This window comes from Xiphophorus maculatus, chromosome 12 (genome assembly GCF_002775205.1).
Source record: "Xiphophorus maculatus strain JP 163 A chromosome 12, X_maculatus-5.0-male, whole genome shotgun sequence".
Classification (NCBI taxonomy): domain Eukaryota; kingdom Metazoa; phylum Chordata; class Actinopteri; order Cyprinodontiformes; family Poeciliidae; genus Xiphophorus; species Xiphophorus maculatus.
Window position 1 is genome coordinate 3,951,486 of NC_036454.1, and position 16,100 is coordinate 3,967,585.

The 16,100-nt window shown below is 37.2% G+C and overlaps 1 protein-coding gene across 2 annotated transcripts in view; it reads left to right on the forward strand.

Annotated features, from left to right (window-relative positions):
* LOC102217056 (A disintegrin and metalloproteinase with thrombospondin motifs 3-like) overlaps positions 1–16,100 on the forward strand; it is a 191,407-nt gene that overhangs the window by 136,999 nt on the left and 38,308 nt on the right. For both annotated transcript variants that reach the window (XM_023343569.1, XM_023343570.1), the window contains exons 11-15: positions 4,125–4,238; positions 5,642–5,787; positions 7,559–7,734; positions 14,203–14,336; positions 15,143–15,266. In XM_023343569.1, the coding sequence (XP_023199337.1) occupies positions 4,125–4,238; positions 5,642–5,787; positions 7,559–7,734; positions 14,203–14,336; positions 15,143–15,266 (694 nt within the window). The remainder of the gene's footprint in view (positions 1–4,124; positions 4,239–5,641; positions 5,788–7,558; positions 7,735–14,202; positions 14,337–15,142; positions 15,267–16,100) is intronic.

The window sequence follows — 16,100 nt, forward strand, 5'->3', positions numbered from 1 at the left end:
CACACAGAGAGGCAGCTGGTCAGAATGCTCTCTATGGTGCTTCTGTAGAACGTCTTGAGGATCGGCGGGGTCAGGTGTGCTCTTCTCATCCTCCGCAGGAAATACAAACGTTTCTGTGCCCTCTTGGCCAGAGACGTGGTGTTCACAGTCCAGGTGAGGTCGTTAGTGATGTGCACCCCCAGGAATTTGGTGCTGCTGACCACCTCCACAGCCGAGCTGTTGATGAGCAGTGGAGCGTGGCTGGGCCGGTTCTTCCTGAAGTCGACGATCATCTCCTTCGTCTTGTCAACGTTCAGGATCAGGCTGTTGTCTCTGCACCAGTCCACCAGCTGCTCCACCTCCTCTCTGTAGTCCAGGTCGTTGTCGTCTCTGATGAGGCCCACCACCGTTGTGTCGTCCGCGAACTTCACGATGTGGTTGGTGGCGAACCTGGGGACGCAGTCGTGTGTCATCAGAGTGAACAGCAGAGGGCTCAGGACGCAGCCCTGAGGGGAGCCTGTGCTGAGGGTGATGACATCGGAGGTGTGTTGTCCGATCCGGACTGACTGAGGTCTGTCGGTGAGGAAGTCTAGCAGCCAGTTGCGCAGGGGGGTGCTGAAGCCCAGGTGTCCCAGTTTTCCTGCCAGATGCTGTGGGATGATTGTGTTGAACGCTGAGCTGAAGTCCAGGAACAACATCCGCACATGAGTGTTCTTCTCCTCCAGGTGAGCCAGGCTCAGGTGTAGGGCGGAGGAGATGGCGTCCTCAGTGGAGCGGTTTCGGCGGTAGGCAAACTGGAACGGGTCGAATGTGGAGGGGAGTCTGGAGACGATGTGTTCTTTTACCAGCCTTTCAAAGCACTTCATCATGATGGGAGTCAGTGCCACAGGCCGGTAATCGTTGAAAGAGGTGACTTGAGGTCACTACATCACAAAACGACTCGATGTCTTTAAATGTGGTTAATAAATAACACAAATGTATTTAATCTCTGAACATGTGGAAAATGTTGGATTTTCTGCCTGAGACGTTGTCAGTAAACAGAATTTAATCAGAATCACTGAACATAAGTTATTTAAGCCGCCATGTCAGCCCGGTGTTCGACGCTCTGATTCAGTGGCCAGTCTGTTCTTCATTGCTCTCTCCTCTCCTCCTGCATTCGTGGTTTTGATTTTGCATTTGTGTTTTTTGTGAATGCTGATGATTCATCCCGTCCTCCGGCGGCGAGCCGTTCTGACATAAAGGGCCTCTAGCAGCCAATCAGGGCCGCCGGCGTCTAGCAGGATGTCACAGCTGAACGTCCTGTCCAGTTTTTCTCAGTCGTCTCCAAATGGATTTCATTATATCTCAGTCTCTCAGTTCTGGATCTGTTTGACAGTCTGTCTTCTCCATTTTGATTTTATTCGCCACGTTACATTTCTGCCAAAAAACTCAGCAACGTCTAGATTAATTTCACGTATTTAAAAAGAAAAAAAATAGATATTCTGTCAGTTTGCAAAAAAAAGTGACAGTTTATGAAATTAAAACTAGAATATTGTCTGAGATTGTAAATATCTTCCAAAGTGTGGACGTTAGATCTGGGATCCTTTCCTCATCATCATTTCCTTTAGTGAATGACATATCACTAATACTTGACATAAAAATAAAAAAATAAAAGATTTTTGACTTGATCTACCACTTATACTTTGGTAGATCTACCACTTATGTCCAGATTCACATCTCAGAAATTTAGCGCTTCAATTTTACAGAACTTCTGACATTTTTTTCTGCACTTTTCTTAGTTGTAATTTTGTAAATTTATTATTTTAGCCATGGAAAATTATTAACTTTTCTCGCAAATTGACAACTTTTCCACTTAAGAGAATATCCACGGTTTTTCTTTTGAATATGTGAAATTAATCTGAAACATTTTGTCATGAGGAATACATTCGCACCAAAAAACTAAGAATATTATCAGATATTTGAAAGAATAAAAAACATAGATATTCTCTGTCAAATGGGAATCAATTTAAGTAATTACAATATTAAAACTAGGATATTCTGTAAGATTATAAATTCAGATATGTGTAAGAAAAAAAAACACACAAGTGGAAAATTTATATGTACCAAAATGCAGGTGTTGGACCTGGGTTGTTTTCCTGTGTAGGAACATTTTCCGGGTGCAGACTCGATGCCGATCATGTTCACGGTGAGTCTGAACCCAGGAAGTTGCTCTAATATGTCACTTACACTTTGGAGAATATACACATGGACATTTCCCAACTTCAGCACTTCAGTGTTCAAAGACCCGGAGAAAAGCTTTGTTGTAATATTGCAAACTTATTCTTTTAATCAAGGAAAATTAACTTTTTCTTGCAAATTTAGATAATATCCATGTTTTTCTTTGTAAATATGTGAAATTAATTTCGAAATTTCAGAGTTTTTTTGACAGAAATTTTATCCCCCGCAACGATATTTTGTCCGATCTATACAGGACCAATTCTCCATCGTACTTTTCCTCTCTGGGTGATAGTTGTGTGCAGTTCTGCAGATAAAAGAGCGTTCACTGCAACAATTGACCAAAACTGACAGAGAAGGAGGAGGCAGGAATACGATCTCATTAATCCCTGCTGGGTGAAGAATTGATTCTCAGAAATGAAATGAATAAAGGAAGTAGGTTTTAATCACTTCCCTCTGAATGCTTATTAACAAGAAACTTTGATTACACAATCTGAGATGTAGAGGAAATTGTGTTTTTGTAGCTGTAATCATGAATGTGTTGCTTAAACTGATTGATTCTTGGTGTCGCCTTTCTCCGAGAATACGGCAGTTAACTCTGCTGCTTTAAAAAGGTGAACCCTGGAGAAATATTCACTGAAATAGTTCAGATTTAAAGAGAATGATAGGATGAGTCCATCACCACACGATTCATGTGACAGATGAGAAAAATATGAGACAGAACAATAGTTGAAGTCAGTAATTTGGCTAAAGAAAGGCGAGAAAACAAACCTTTTTTACCCACTTCATTAGGTACTCTCTCTTTTAGAAGAAGGTGAATTTCAGTAAGATGTCTGAACTATTTCTGAGAGTTTTGCTTCAAACTAGCATTGGTTTTAGCTGCCAGGTAATTGGTTTTAGTGCTAAATCTTGTACATATGATATATAAAAGAAAAAGATAGTAGAGCTTTGCTACTAATTGTCAACACTGTGACAACTAGATAACGAGATCAGAAAAAAGTTTTAAGAAAAAATGGCAAAGGTGAGGGAAGTAGGACAGTTAAGCTAGCTTGACTTTGACAAACTTAACATGAAGATGTGCTGTGGAATTCTGTGTTTCGGTTCAGTTAAAATGAACGACCAGTCCAGTCCAGTCTGCAGGTATCTGCAGTCCAAATACCTGCAGATCCCAACCGCCTCCCAATAATAGAGTTCACTCCCAACTACAAACACAACTCAGGTTTTGTTCATAAAGTCTCTTAGCAAAGAGTTACTCAGTGTCCCTTAAAGAATCCTCTTTAATTAATCTGATAATCTGCTCTGATCCCTGAAAGAGGATATGGCATCTATATCTGCAGAAAATCTCGAGATTAAGATCCTAGCAGAGAGAAACTTCTTCATCCTCCATTATTGTTGCTGCGTCGCTTTTTAGATAAAGAGAAGTTCACCTGAAAGTCCTGCTGACGACCGGCATAAATTAGTGGCTTTAATTGGAGCTTTAACCTGCTGCTGTTAATCAGGGTCAGTAATTAAAAATATAAAACATAAGCAAAAAACTTCTTCCATTGGCAGATTATTTTACTTCTAACAAGACATTTTCCCAAGTTATAGGTGAAATAATCTGCCAATGAATTAAGTACTTTTCCATGAATATTAAGGAAATATTGACATAAAAGCAGCAACTATTTCTTGCTGAAAGTTACCTGTAAATGAGTTTTGTCTCATTTCAAATGTACTAAGACACTTGCACTATAAACTAGATAAAAATAAGTAAGATTTTGTGTTTTTGCAGCGTTTTTTAAAGAAAATGCAGTTTTTAAAAGAAACTGCATTTGTTTGAATTTAAAAAATTGGGTTCTTATTGCTGATAACTACTAAAGAAATCTCCTGTAAAATCAAACAGTGAACCTCACGACATGACCTTTTGTTTTTTTTCTTTCTCTCTGTTTTAGTTTCGGACGTTTGACCCGTGCAAACAGCTTTGGTGCAGTCACCCTGACAACCCTTACTTCTGCAAAACCAAAAAGGGCCCGCCTCTGGACGGGACCGAGTGCGCTCCAGGAAAAGTAAGATCCGCTGAGTCAGCTTTTTTGCAAAAATATTTCTAATTCAGCTCGCAAGTTTTGTTTCCCCCTCTTATCCACAAGAGTGCAGGTGAGCTGCAGTGCTCATCCAGCAGGAAGTGAATCCTGAGTCTGGGTTTGTGCTGAGCAGTGAGGCAACCTGGAAAACAATGTCTGCACTATAGGAGCCAGGTTTGCTGAAATCAGGCTCTGTTGTCTTGAGTTAGTTGAAAAGGATCCTTCAAAAACATGTTTTTATAAATTGTACTATTTAATTATTAACAACAAAGAGAATAGTTAGAATAAATGATGTCTGGGTGCAGCAGCATGGTGCTTTATCCAGGGATTCAGAGGAAATAAAAATTACTTGTGTTGTTTTTCAGTGGGGAAATTCAGATGCACCAGCTGCAAAGCGACATGCGAGTTCAAATTCTCACAAAGATTATAAACATATAGATTATAAAAAAAGCAAAAATAAGAGACAAATTTACAACATATTAAAAAATACTGGAAAAATGCTAAAAATGACACATGTGCAACTGAACAGGATATAAAATCTCTGTGTTGAGCCAAACCTGACTTTAGCTCATCGCTGTGGAGAAAACTTAAAATGTGTAACTGATCCATTTTCTGTAGCTCATAATCCATAAGAGGGAATAGAGAGCTGAGGCAGGATGCAACGCAACAGGTTGCCAAGTCTATTTTGTGTTGCATGGAAGTGTTGCGTTGATCGGCCTCCTGAGTAGAACAGCACCAAGGAATGGAAACAATTATGAAACTTTTGTGCAAAAACACCAAATCTTACCAAGTATTTTGCTTTTTTTCTAGTGAAAATATCCAGTACACTTAAAATTAAGCAAAACTAACTTACAGCAAACTTTTCAATAAGAAATAGGAGCTTGTTTTCAGTCAATAATTCCTTAATACAGATAAAAAGTACTAGTTCTACTGGCAGATTATTTTTTCACTTATAATGCGACAAAAATGTCTTATGTGTGGGAAAAAAATGCCAGTGGAATTAGTACTTTTTAAAATTAGCATTAAGCAATTATTGACTTAAAACATTTCCCTCTTGATAAAAATTTACTTGTATGTTAGATTTGTCATATTTTGAGTATTACGGTATTTTTCATAAAAACTAGATACGATAATTAGTCATATTTGTGTTTTACAGTGTAAAATCAATCAATGTTTTACTAATGACAGTTTGAAATTACTCACTTGCTTTAAAGATCTACTTGTCTTATATTGCCAAGCGTTTTAGACTCTGACTCTGAAATGTCAGCGTTGTTGTCAAACAATGTGAAAAGTTGTTTTTTTTTTTTATTTCCTTCTAAGGATGGAAATGTGTAATCTTATTGTAGTTTGCCTTATGTTTTCTGCCGCCTCTCTGTCGCCGTGTTTAGTGGTGCTACAAAGGTCACTGCATGTGGAAGAACCCAAACCAGCTGAAGCAGGACGGCGCCTGGAGCTCCTGGAGTAAATACGGCTCCTGCTCTCGATCCTGTGGAACCGGCGTTCGCTTCCGGACGCGCCAGTGCAACAACCCGGCGTAAGTATCGGGATGCACCTCAGACAAGATTACTTGGTACGAGGTGTGCTGTGGTGGTGCAGGGGGTTAGCACGCCCCACGTTTGGAGGCTTTAGTCCTCGACTTGGACGTCGCGGGTTCGACTCCCGGTCCCGGCGACCTTTGCCGCATGTCCTCGCTCCTCTCCTCGCCCTCTTTCCTGTCTGTCGCAAACAAATTACAAGCCACTAGCGCTGCAAAAACTCTTCGGGGAAAAAAAAAAGATTACTTGGTAGGACTGAAAAACCAGAGCTAATTTTGTACAAGTATTCAGTCCTTAAACAAGTTCTGCTTCTTAGTTTGTGTGTTTTCAGTCGGTGTAAAGATCTTCAGCTGCAAAAACTGACCGGTTTAGAGATGTGCTTCTGTAAAACAATACATTAGGATTATTTTGATCCTTATATGTTAAACTTTCACCACTATTTAAAAAGGTTAAATTAAAAAGTTGAAGTAAGCAACACCAGAATTTAAAAAATGAACCTGGAATGAACAACTTGGTAGAGTTCTTAATTAAAGCTGAATTCCTTACGGACTCATTCTTCCTCTGCAGTGAAACCAAAGCTGATGAGATGAGACAGTCGTGGTAAATAGAGTCTTTATGCAAAGATTTGCATAATGAGTTCAGTGAAGATTAATTCCTGTGTGACTAATGTTGGCATTTTGTTATTAAAGAATCACAAATGTTCCATTTCTGCACTTTAAACCTGAAAGGGAGAATTAATTTCAGCCATGATGTCAGATGAGTTTTCTGCTTTTGAGCTTAACTTTTTACAAAATAATTACAAGAGAAAAAGAAGAAGACATTTTTGTTTTGTTAGAAGATAATCAGGTTTATATTCGTCTCTCACTGTGCTGTGGAGGAGTTTCCTCCATCTTTGACTTTGTTTCAGTAAAAAGACTTTTCCTTTTTGGTCTCAGCTGTCCAAAATACTTTTTTGTAGAGCATTAGACTGCATAATTAACATTTTATCTATTTTGTGTTACCTTGCGTCACATAATGAACAGAAAAGATGAAGAAGACGACAGGAAGCAGTTTGGCACGCCATGTTTTTATGCGAGAACAAACTTATTCAGGCGTGATTTTAATCGTTTTTCTTATCAGCAGAATATTGACAAAGTTGTATTGGAAACGCAGCTACTGAGTTGTGAAGGAAGTTTGCAATCAAACATGTTTATTGGCGTTTTAAATGGAGACAGCAACAGCTATGCACCAACTTCCTGTTTCAAGTACTTTAAGTGACACAGCGCCCCCAGCGGTGAGGCGCAGTACTGCTCTGCCTCACCCCAGACTTCTTTCTTATATTTGAACAGGCAACGAGCAAATTCAGCAAATTTAACACAAAAATTTTGAAATCATACAGAAATAAATTTATTTAACAAGCAAGTGGACAAACTGATCATCTCTTATGATTTGACTTGACATAACTGTCGCTCCTCACTGGTTTCTAGCAGAAACTGAAAGAAAAAGTGATTTCATATGGCTGGTCTCACTGCTTGTGATTGGTTTAAAATGCTTCTGATGATCTGCACCCATTTCTTATTACATATTTTGAACTTTTGAGTTGAAAGATGGCGACTTTTCTCTCTTAGCATGACTCTTCACTAGTGGTGGTCATCTCAGTCACATTTGAACAACATCCACTCCGAAGTGATCCAAAGCGCTTCAGGGGAACCATTTTTCTCTCTTTGGATTTCAAATAACAATTTGTTTTCCCACCGATCCCTCTGATGTTGGTCCATCTCCCTCCCACAGACCCTCGAACGGCGGCCAGGACTGTCCTGGAGTCAACTACGAGTACCAGCTGTGCAACACAAACGAATGCCCCAAGCACTTTGAAGATTTCCGAGCTCAGCAGTGCCAGAATCGCAACTCCAACTTTGAATTCCAGAATGCCAAACACCACTGGCTGCCGTATGAGCATCCCGACGGTAAGCCAGGGAAACAGGCTGGAGTGGGAAGAAAATCCACGGGTGATAAAGCTTCAGGCTGAACTGAGGGATTCATTCACTGCCTTGTAAATAATGTTTACAGCTGCAGTGTGTCACTTTGATAAAGAATATGTTTTTACATATTTTATAAAAAACTTTTATAAAAAGTAGATACATACTGTAAAATATAAAAATTGCACACTGTTACACATTTGTAAAGAAATCAATCTCCTCCACCTCCTTCCAATGTTCAATGTTCTTTGAAGAAACAACCAATCAGAGCCAGGAGGCGGGTCTTAGCGCTGTCAATCATATTCGTGTATGTGCTACTAAATGTGCTAATAGTGGAGAAACAACTTACCATTATAGGAAAACTGTAAGCAGTGGCCATGCTAACTATAGCCTGATAATTCATGACAGGCTCACCTGTCAAGAAGCAGAGAGCCAGGATGCAATTGTTAGCAACACATACACAGGAATGATTGACAGCATTAAGGTCCTCTCTTGGCTCTGATTGGCTGTTTTTATGCATTTCTTCCGAGGAGGTGGAGGAGATATATCTTTTCACAAATTATCTTTCTTACGTTATTCTGTCATGACAAAGTGACACTTTTACCAAATAAGTAAAAAACCTTTTTGTTTTTATATAGGTTACATACCACAGTGTCAAACTTTATTGCAGTTTGTTGTTTTATCACCACCAGCTTCAATTGTTCTAAAATTTCATGTGGGAGCCCATAGAGTGGAGGATGATTGAGCAGAGGAAGGATGCAGGTTTACGGTTTGGAGCAGCTTGCATTTTTGTTCCATCGTTCAGTCAGTAAAGAACGGCTTTTTGTTGCATTTCCATCTATAAATCTTTAGACAGCCGAAGCTTTGCAGGATGACAAATATTGTTAGGTTCTTTTTTGATCATATATATCATTTTACATGTAGTTTACATCATTTTTTTTTTCATGTTCTCTATAAAACTATCTTTATGTTGAAATAAAATTAGCTGAATTCTGAAAACAATCAGTGGTACTTTTAAGTGGCAATTAAAAATAGCAGAATATCATATATATTACAATACAATACAATACAATCACATTCACACAGTTTACAGTTACGCATTGCTTTGAGTAGGTCTGACTCATAAAATCCCCCAAATTACAAATTTGAGGTTTTTTGTTGACAAAACAAAACAGGCAGAAACACTTTGAGAAAGTGAGACAACGTATTCTCAAAACACAATTGTACTTTTTTCTTCAGTGTTTTTTCACATTTTCACTGCTTGTTCTACTTTGTACAATTTAGAGCCAACTTTAAAATTTACCCTTTGCTTCAAGATGATGGATCCCTGTTTTGCTGCTTCATCATATATAATTGTCTACCTGATAGCAGAAAATGCTTTTATCAGACTCCACTTTATGGAGCTCTTGGCAACTTATTACACCTGAAATGGTCTGGAGTTTGAAAGCAAAGCTTCTTGAAACATATTGCAGTTTAATCCACTGAGGGAGTGGAAAGAAAGCAGATGGAAAAGTGAAAGGCCACTGTCCTGCAGAAAACTGGGCGCTTTTGTGAAATCTGTGCACAAATCTGTGCACAATTTAACAAAAAGGGGCAAAAGAAGAGTTTAAGATGATCCAGCTTTTTTTTTTAGTCAATCCAAGGTTTAGAGAACCTGTTGGGTTTAGATATTCTTAAATTGTTTTGGTTTTTTAAATTTATTTTAAAAGTCTTAAAATGTTGCAGATGGAGTTTTAGGGCCATTATTGATGAAAGAAAAAAATCTGATTGAGGATTAAATAGAAAATATCCAGATGCATCTCCTAAATTTCTTTTTTTTTTTAATACAGCTGTATTTTACATTACAAGACATATGGTGTGGCACATTACATTAATAAACAAATAAAACAAAACAGAAAATGTTTTAATGAATTAATATTATTAACTACATGCTTTTTTTTTATTACAAATGTCTCACCATGTAATCTAGTTAAACTTTTGAGTTTCTGTTTTTCTGGTTATACAAGTTCTGAAAATATTTAAAATTTATGCCTTTAAATATGGAAAAAAAGATTTTTTATGGGTTTCTTTTAAATGTGGGGAATTAATCTTAAAATTTTGCAAAAAATTACTTTCCTATGACCAATTATTTTTTATTTTAGTTGAATTATCCCCACTACTCGTACCAACATGTTCATGTATTTTCACCATTTTAATGTCTTTAAATTCCATCAGTTGTTTCTGTTTTATTGGTTTTTATGAGGATTTTCAGATTTCTTCCAGCTTCAGTCTGACACTGTGGTGTTTGACTGTTTGAAAGGATCAATATGACACAATTTCATGCCACTGCCGTGTCAAATCCACATTATATTAAGTGGAAATAGCTGGGTTTGTTGTCTATGTGGCTCCAGGTCAGCTTGTGTCGACTTGACTATTAAATTATCTTTTATTCCCACATGAGATGGGTTAGAAATTGGGTAATACCTTACAATTTTGTCTGGCATCTGCTTTTGTGATATTTAAAACATATTTACTGGGAGTTATCTTATTTAGACTGTTTCCAAAGAAGCAATAACTGCACAAACAATATAAGAAAATAGTAATATTGTGTTTTTAAAACAATCTACAACTCTTTGTTGTGATTGCATTGCAAATACATTTTAGATTATTGAATAAAAACAGGATCTGTATAAATGTTTGCGAAGCTTTATGACAATTACAAGATATTTCCTTCTGAAAGTAATCATACTTATTTTGATCAAATAAATACAATGCAGTAAGCGTGTTTGTAGAGATGTAATAATCAGGTAATTTAATCTGATTCTCATTTTCTTTCCAACACAAACTCATGTCTGTAACTTTGATTTAATTTTGCCATTGAGTGTAACAAATGTTGATTTAAAAATCTGCTTCAGTAGATTTGAGTCAAAAAAAGAAAAGTTTGTTCCTTAAACTGCATAACACTTTCCAGCTCTTCTGATGTAGCACATTTATGCTAATGAGCGAAACATTTAGCACACTTAGCTTATGTGCTAAGTGCTAATTTATTTGGCTGTTTTGAAAACTTTCAGTTGACGTCTGTTAAAGATTTGGTATCAACTAAAATTAGCGCTATAGCTTTAGCTTCCTCTAAACACTCTGTTGGCATTGTGCTTTAATGTTAGCAGTGGTAATGTTTATGATTAGTTCTTTAGGGTTAGCACAGCTAACTCTTCAGTTAGCATTGCCCATCGCAGCTGTATGAAAACACTTTACTCTTCAGGTGAATCCAGGCTTCTTTGGATTTTTTTTGCAATTCAAAAATAAATTGGTATTGGACACTTACTGCACAGTCGCTACTGCTACCCAGTTTACATGAATGCTAATCATGTAGTTGCTGCAGCAATCACTCGATATTAGCATTAGCATTTCATAAGCTTCTGCTCATCTACTCACCTCTACATGTCAAATGCTCAAAGTGGCAGAGAAATATGACCTTATATTTAATTAATTTCATTATTAGCTGTTTGATAACTCACTGGGATCCAATGTTTGTGTGTAGAGAATTTTGAAACTCATAAATTAATTAATTTGCTTGTAAATATTAATACTTCCTAGACATGACAGAACTTGTTGTTTGACAACATGGACTTTATTTGAACATGTAAGACTTTTTGAACCCCACTGTGACAGAGACTTCACAGCAACATAAGAAACCACAGCTTATTATTAAGAAAAAAAAAAGAGAAAGGCTCTTTCAGGCCATCTATTCATTTTCCATATCAGCTTTATCTTATCTTATCTTGAATTTAAAGAGAAATGTGAGACATCCAGAACATGTGCATCATTGTAAGAACATCAAAGAGACACACAGGAGGAGGAGCATGCTCACACATCCAATTAGGGGACATTTTCTCAATTACCTAACCTTTATTTTATCTGTGTGGAAAATCGAACTACATGGAGAAAGCATAAGCTCCACACTGAAAGGCACCAGTTCAAACGAGAAGAAAACAGAAGCAGCCATATTCTCATCAAAGCCCTGCAGATTTCATGGGAGTAAAACCGTACAAGTAGGAGAGAAACATTTCAAGTTGATCTCTGGTGTCTGATGGGTGATGCAGGCAAAAGTGAAGTGAGTCACAGAAAACTTACTGATGCTGCCATGGCAACCTTTGACTGCCGAGCTGCATTCAGGCTTTCACAGCTCACGGTTCTGTCACCGCTGCTGCAAACTGCTGCTGATGTGGTTATCCACATTTTGATTTACACAAGACAACAGTTTCTGAATCACATCATAAAAAACAAAATCTTACCAAGCATTCTGGTCCAGTTTCTAGTCCAAATATCTTAATACACTTGGAATAAGAAAAAACTAACTTACAAGCAATTAACTTGTTTTAAGTTGATAATTACTTAATATTGATATAAAAGAGTACTAGGTGCACTGGCAGATTATTTCACTTATGACATGGAAAAATGTCCTATTATTAGTGAAATAATGGAACTAGAACTTTTTCATCAATATTAAGGAACTATTGACTCAAAACAAGCTACTATAAATGCTGAAAAGTTGTTTGTAAGTTAGTTTAGTCTTATTTCAAAAGCACTAGAAACTCGACTAAAAACACTTGGTAAGATTTTGTGTTTTTGCAGTGAAGTGTTTTAAAAACTGAAAAAATCAGCACTAAACCAAAAAGTCTTGAAAAAGAAATTGAGTTTAGAAGTTGAGTTGTTATCAAGTTGTAAATATCTAACAAATAATTCCCAACACAAAAATATTCAATTCAGAAATAATTGGACCTACTGATTACAACTCAATCCATCTAAACATGATGCAGTGTTTTATTTTTTCATTACTGGCCCTGACTAACAGGTCAAAGCTAAAGTTAGGTTTATCTAATTTCAAGAGTAATAAGATATTTGAAACATACTTGATAAGATGTTGAGTTTTTGCAGTGTAGTAGTTTTATTTATCCAGCGTCTATAAATGTCACTAACAAATAAACTGCGACCACTTTTAGCTCAGATATTTGTTTTATTATCTGCTCCATCTCAGCAGCTGCACAGACAGAACCAGAAGCCCTAAATGAAATGATATGATGCTAATATTTTTAGCAGGCGTGGGCACGTGGCAGTTTTTTATTTTTTTTTGCATCAGCCTGCAGCTGGCAGAGCATAAAAGAAGGAAATTCTCCCAGGAAGTGGGCCGCAGGTGAACATGCATGAGGTACAAAAACCGGAACATCTGTGAGAGATGAGTTCTGTTTGAGGTCATATATCTGAATGAGATCGTATTTCACTTTAAATATAAAAAAGATTGAGGTGAAATGTGTGTAAACTTATTGTTGGTTTGTTTTTATGTCATTTGGGATTTGTCAAAATAAACTGGTGTTTAGTTTTTACCTCCAATCATAAGAGTGATTCTATTTCTCTGCAACTCTTCAGGGATTAGTGTTAATCATCATTAAAATGTGCTTTTAGTTTATTATTGAGCAGGTAAAAAAGAAAACAAATATTAGAATAAAATAAAAATAAGAATTTTGCTTTTAGTTTGACATTTTGGAAACTGTTGGCTTAGATAGTTAGCTCCGATGTTGATGGACTGATTTTCCAAATCAGGCTGCAAACACATGAAATCTCCCCAAAATTCATAATCTGTCTTGATGTTCCATTATTTGAACATTTTTTTTTACTTTTTACCGATAAAGAGCCAATATTTCTCTCCAGTGTAGGTCTTTGAAGAATCAGATGTTCCAACAGTTGTGAAAACCAGTAACAGACTTTGCATTTTGTCAAGTGCCATCATTAAAATAATCAATACACATTAAATATGTTGATCAATTTTCCACTTATTATGTTTAAAAAGAAACTCTAAACAGGTGAGTTTTAGTCTTGTTTAAAGGAACTCAGTGTTTTGGCTGATATTCAGTTTTTTGGAAGTTTGTTCCAGATCTGTGGTGCATAGAAGCTTAATGCTGCTTCTCCATGTTTGGTTTTAGTTTTGTATTATTTTGTATATGATAACAAAATCATCATCATTTCTCCATTTCAGCTCTCTAGAGAGTCGGATTACTCTCTGAATTACTAGATTCAATTAGCTTCTATCTGTGTGTTTTTTCCTTATTTATGAGATATAAAAACTTCAGTCCTTTAATAAATCAGGCTGAGACGCCTTGCAGTTCAGAGCTCTGAGCTGATAATCATAAATAATGTAATAAATCCAGCGCAGTTTGTTTTTGAATATAGCAAGTTTCCTAAACAGGCTTCCAGGAAGAGAAGCTTTGAGCTAATTGTCTTGTTAGCTTGTTTTGTACCAGCTTCCTGGTGATTTGTGTTCATGTCAGAGTTCATCCTGATCTCTGGTTTCCAGCTGTAATAACTGAAGCTGTTCATTGACTCCAGATCGTCTAGATGTTGTTTTGCTTTATCTTCCACTAGAGATTCAAAAGCAGAGTTTCAGCAGCCGCTGTGTTTTATTTTGCTCTGTTCTGCTAGCTAACAAGCGGTGCCACCTGTACTGCCAGTCAAAGGAGACCGGAGACGTGGCGTACCTGAAGCAGCTGGTGCATGATGGGACACGGTGCTCATACAAGGACGCCTACAGCATCTGCGTGCGAGGAGAATGTGTGGTGAGGTTTTTAAAGTTGTTTTTTTTTAAACAAGGTTTCAACATGTTTGAATCTGCATCACGCAGTTTGAACAGAGATCTTTAATCAAATCCATGTTATCTGTCATCAACATTTGAACAAGTTCAGAGAAGAAGCATGTTGGATTAGCACTCTTGTTCTTTTCGAAGAGTTTTATTCAAACATTTCAGTTCAGGCACTTTAGACAATCATTTCCTCTGGTTTTGGATGCTATGGAAGGATTTTAGCTTTTACTTTCTTTACTGTAATGATTCATAGCCGTAGCAATAACATTTTTTTTTCCAGCCCAGAGATTAGCCTCTCCAAAACTCCTCAGATAAATCCTGAACTAGGACCAGAAATTCCAGATGAGTTGAAAAGGAGAAGCAGGATGTTTAAACTAAACGTTTTAGTCTAATTTCCAGTGCAAATGCCTTAGTACACTTGAAATAAGACAAAACTAACTTACAAACAACTATTCAGCAATATGCAAGTCATAATTCGTTAACATTAATGGAAAAAGTACTAGTTATTTCACTTATAACAAGGTAAAAATGAGATGTTAAGTGAAATGTTCTGCCAGTGGAGCTAGCACGTTTCCTCCTTAGCAGAGTTATTTTTTGCAGTTCATTTGAACAGTTCTTCTGGACCTTATTGACTAATAGCAGCTTGAACATCGTCTTAGTAAACCTGCCGACAAAAATAGAAGTCAAAAAGCTTTTCTCTGCTTACCCACCGGTGACACTCGTTAGCCAGAAGCTAAGGGGTGAATGCTAATCGTCGCCTTGTTGTGTTTTGTGGTTGTGCAGAAGGTCGGCTGTGACAGAGAGATCGGCTCCAACAAGGTGGAGGATAAATGTGGTGTTTGTGGTGGAGACAACTCCCACTGCCGGACCGTGAAGGGAACCTTCACCCGGACTCCAAAGAAACCAGGTAAGGTCACCTGGAGCGGCACGCGGCCGCTAGCATGTCTGACACACAGCTAGCGAGACGCTTCCTGTTTTGGTTGTTTATTCGGGACAGTTGAACAAAACCAGACAAAAATAAAACCAAAAACAAGATAGTAAATAACGAAGGAACAGCTTGCTACACTTTTTACATGAGAAAAATCTGAAAAGTGTGGCATGCATTTGTATTGAGTCCCACTGCGTCTGGCTCCACTCATCTTCCTTAATATTGCTCCTAATGTTGTTGCTGTTTAAATATATTTATTCTATGGTTTAGCTAAGATGTGTTTTCATTGTTTTATGGTTTTGTGCTGATTACATAGACTGTTTTTGGTAATTATGAGTTTGTCTCAAATTAATATGATTAATATTAATAATTACCATAATTCATGTATTATTTTAGCAGAAACAAAAAATAGTGCATGTTTAAGTTGTACAATAAAATCTCTTGCGTCGACCTTATATAGCCATTGAAGTTGTTAATCCCTGGATGTGTTGAAGGTTTCGATAACCAGAGTGAAACTTTATAAACACTTTCATCCTCCAAGGCCTTTTTTTATTGTTGCTTCTCATTCATTCATTACTTCTTGTAATTTTAGAATGGGAAGCTTTTAAAACCACGTCTAAACACAAACCCTGCATAGAAAATCAGAAGCAAAAAGGCTCATATTTATACTGAAGGTTGAAAATCTCCCATAAATTACAGAGCTGTGATTTGTTAGGTCAGAGTTTGACGCCGCTGCAGTCGCTCTGCTGAGAAATGCAAACATTTGGTTTAAAATTACAAAGTTCTGAAAAACTTGATCCTGTTTATAAAAGC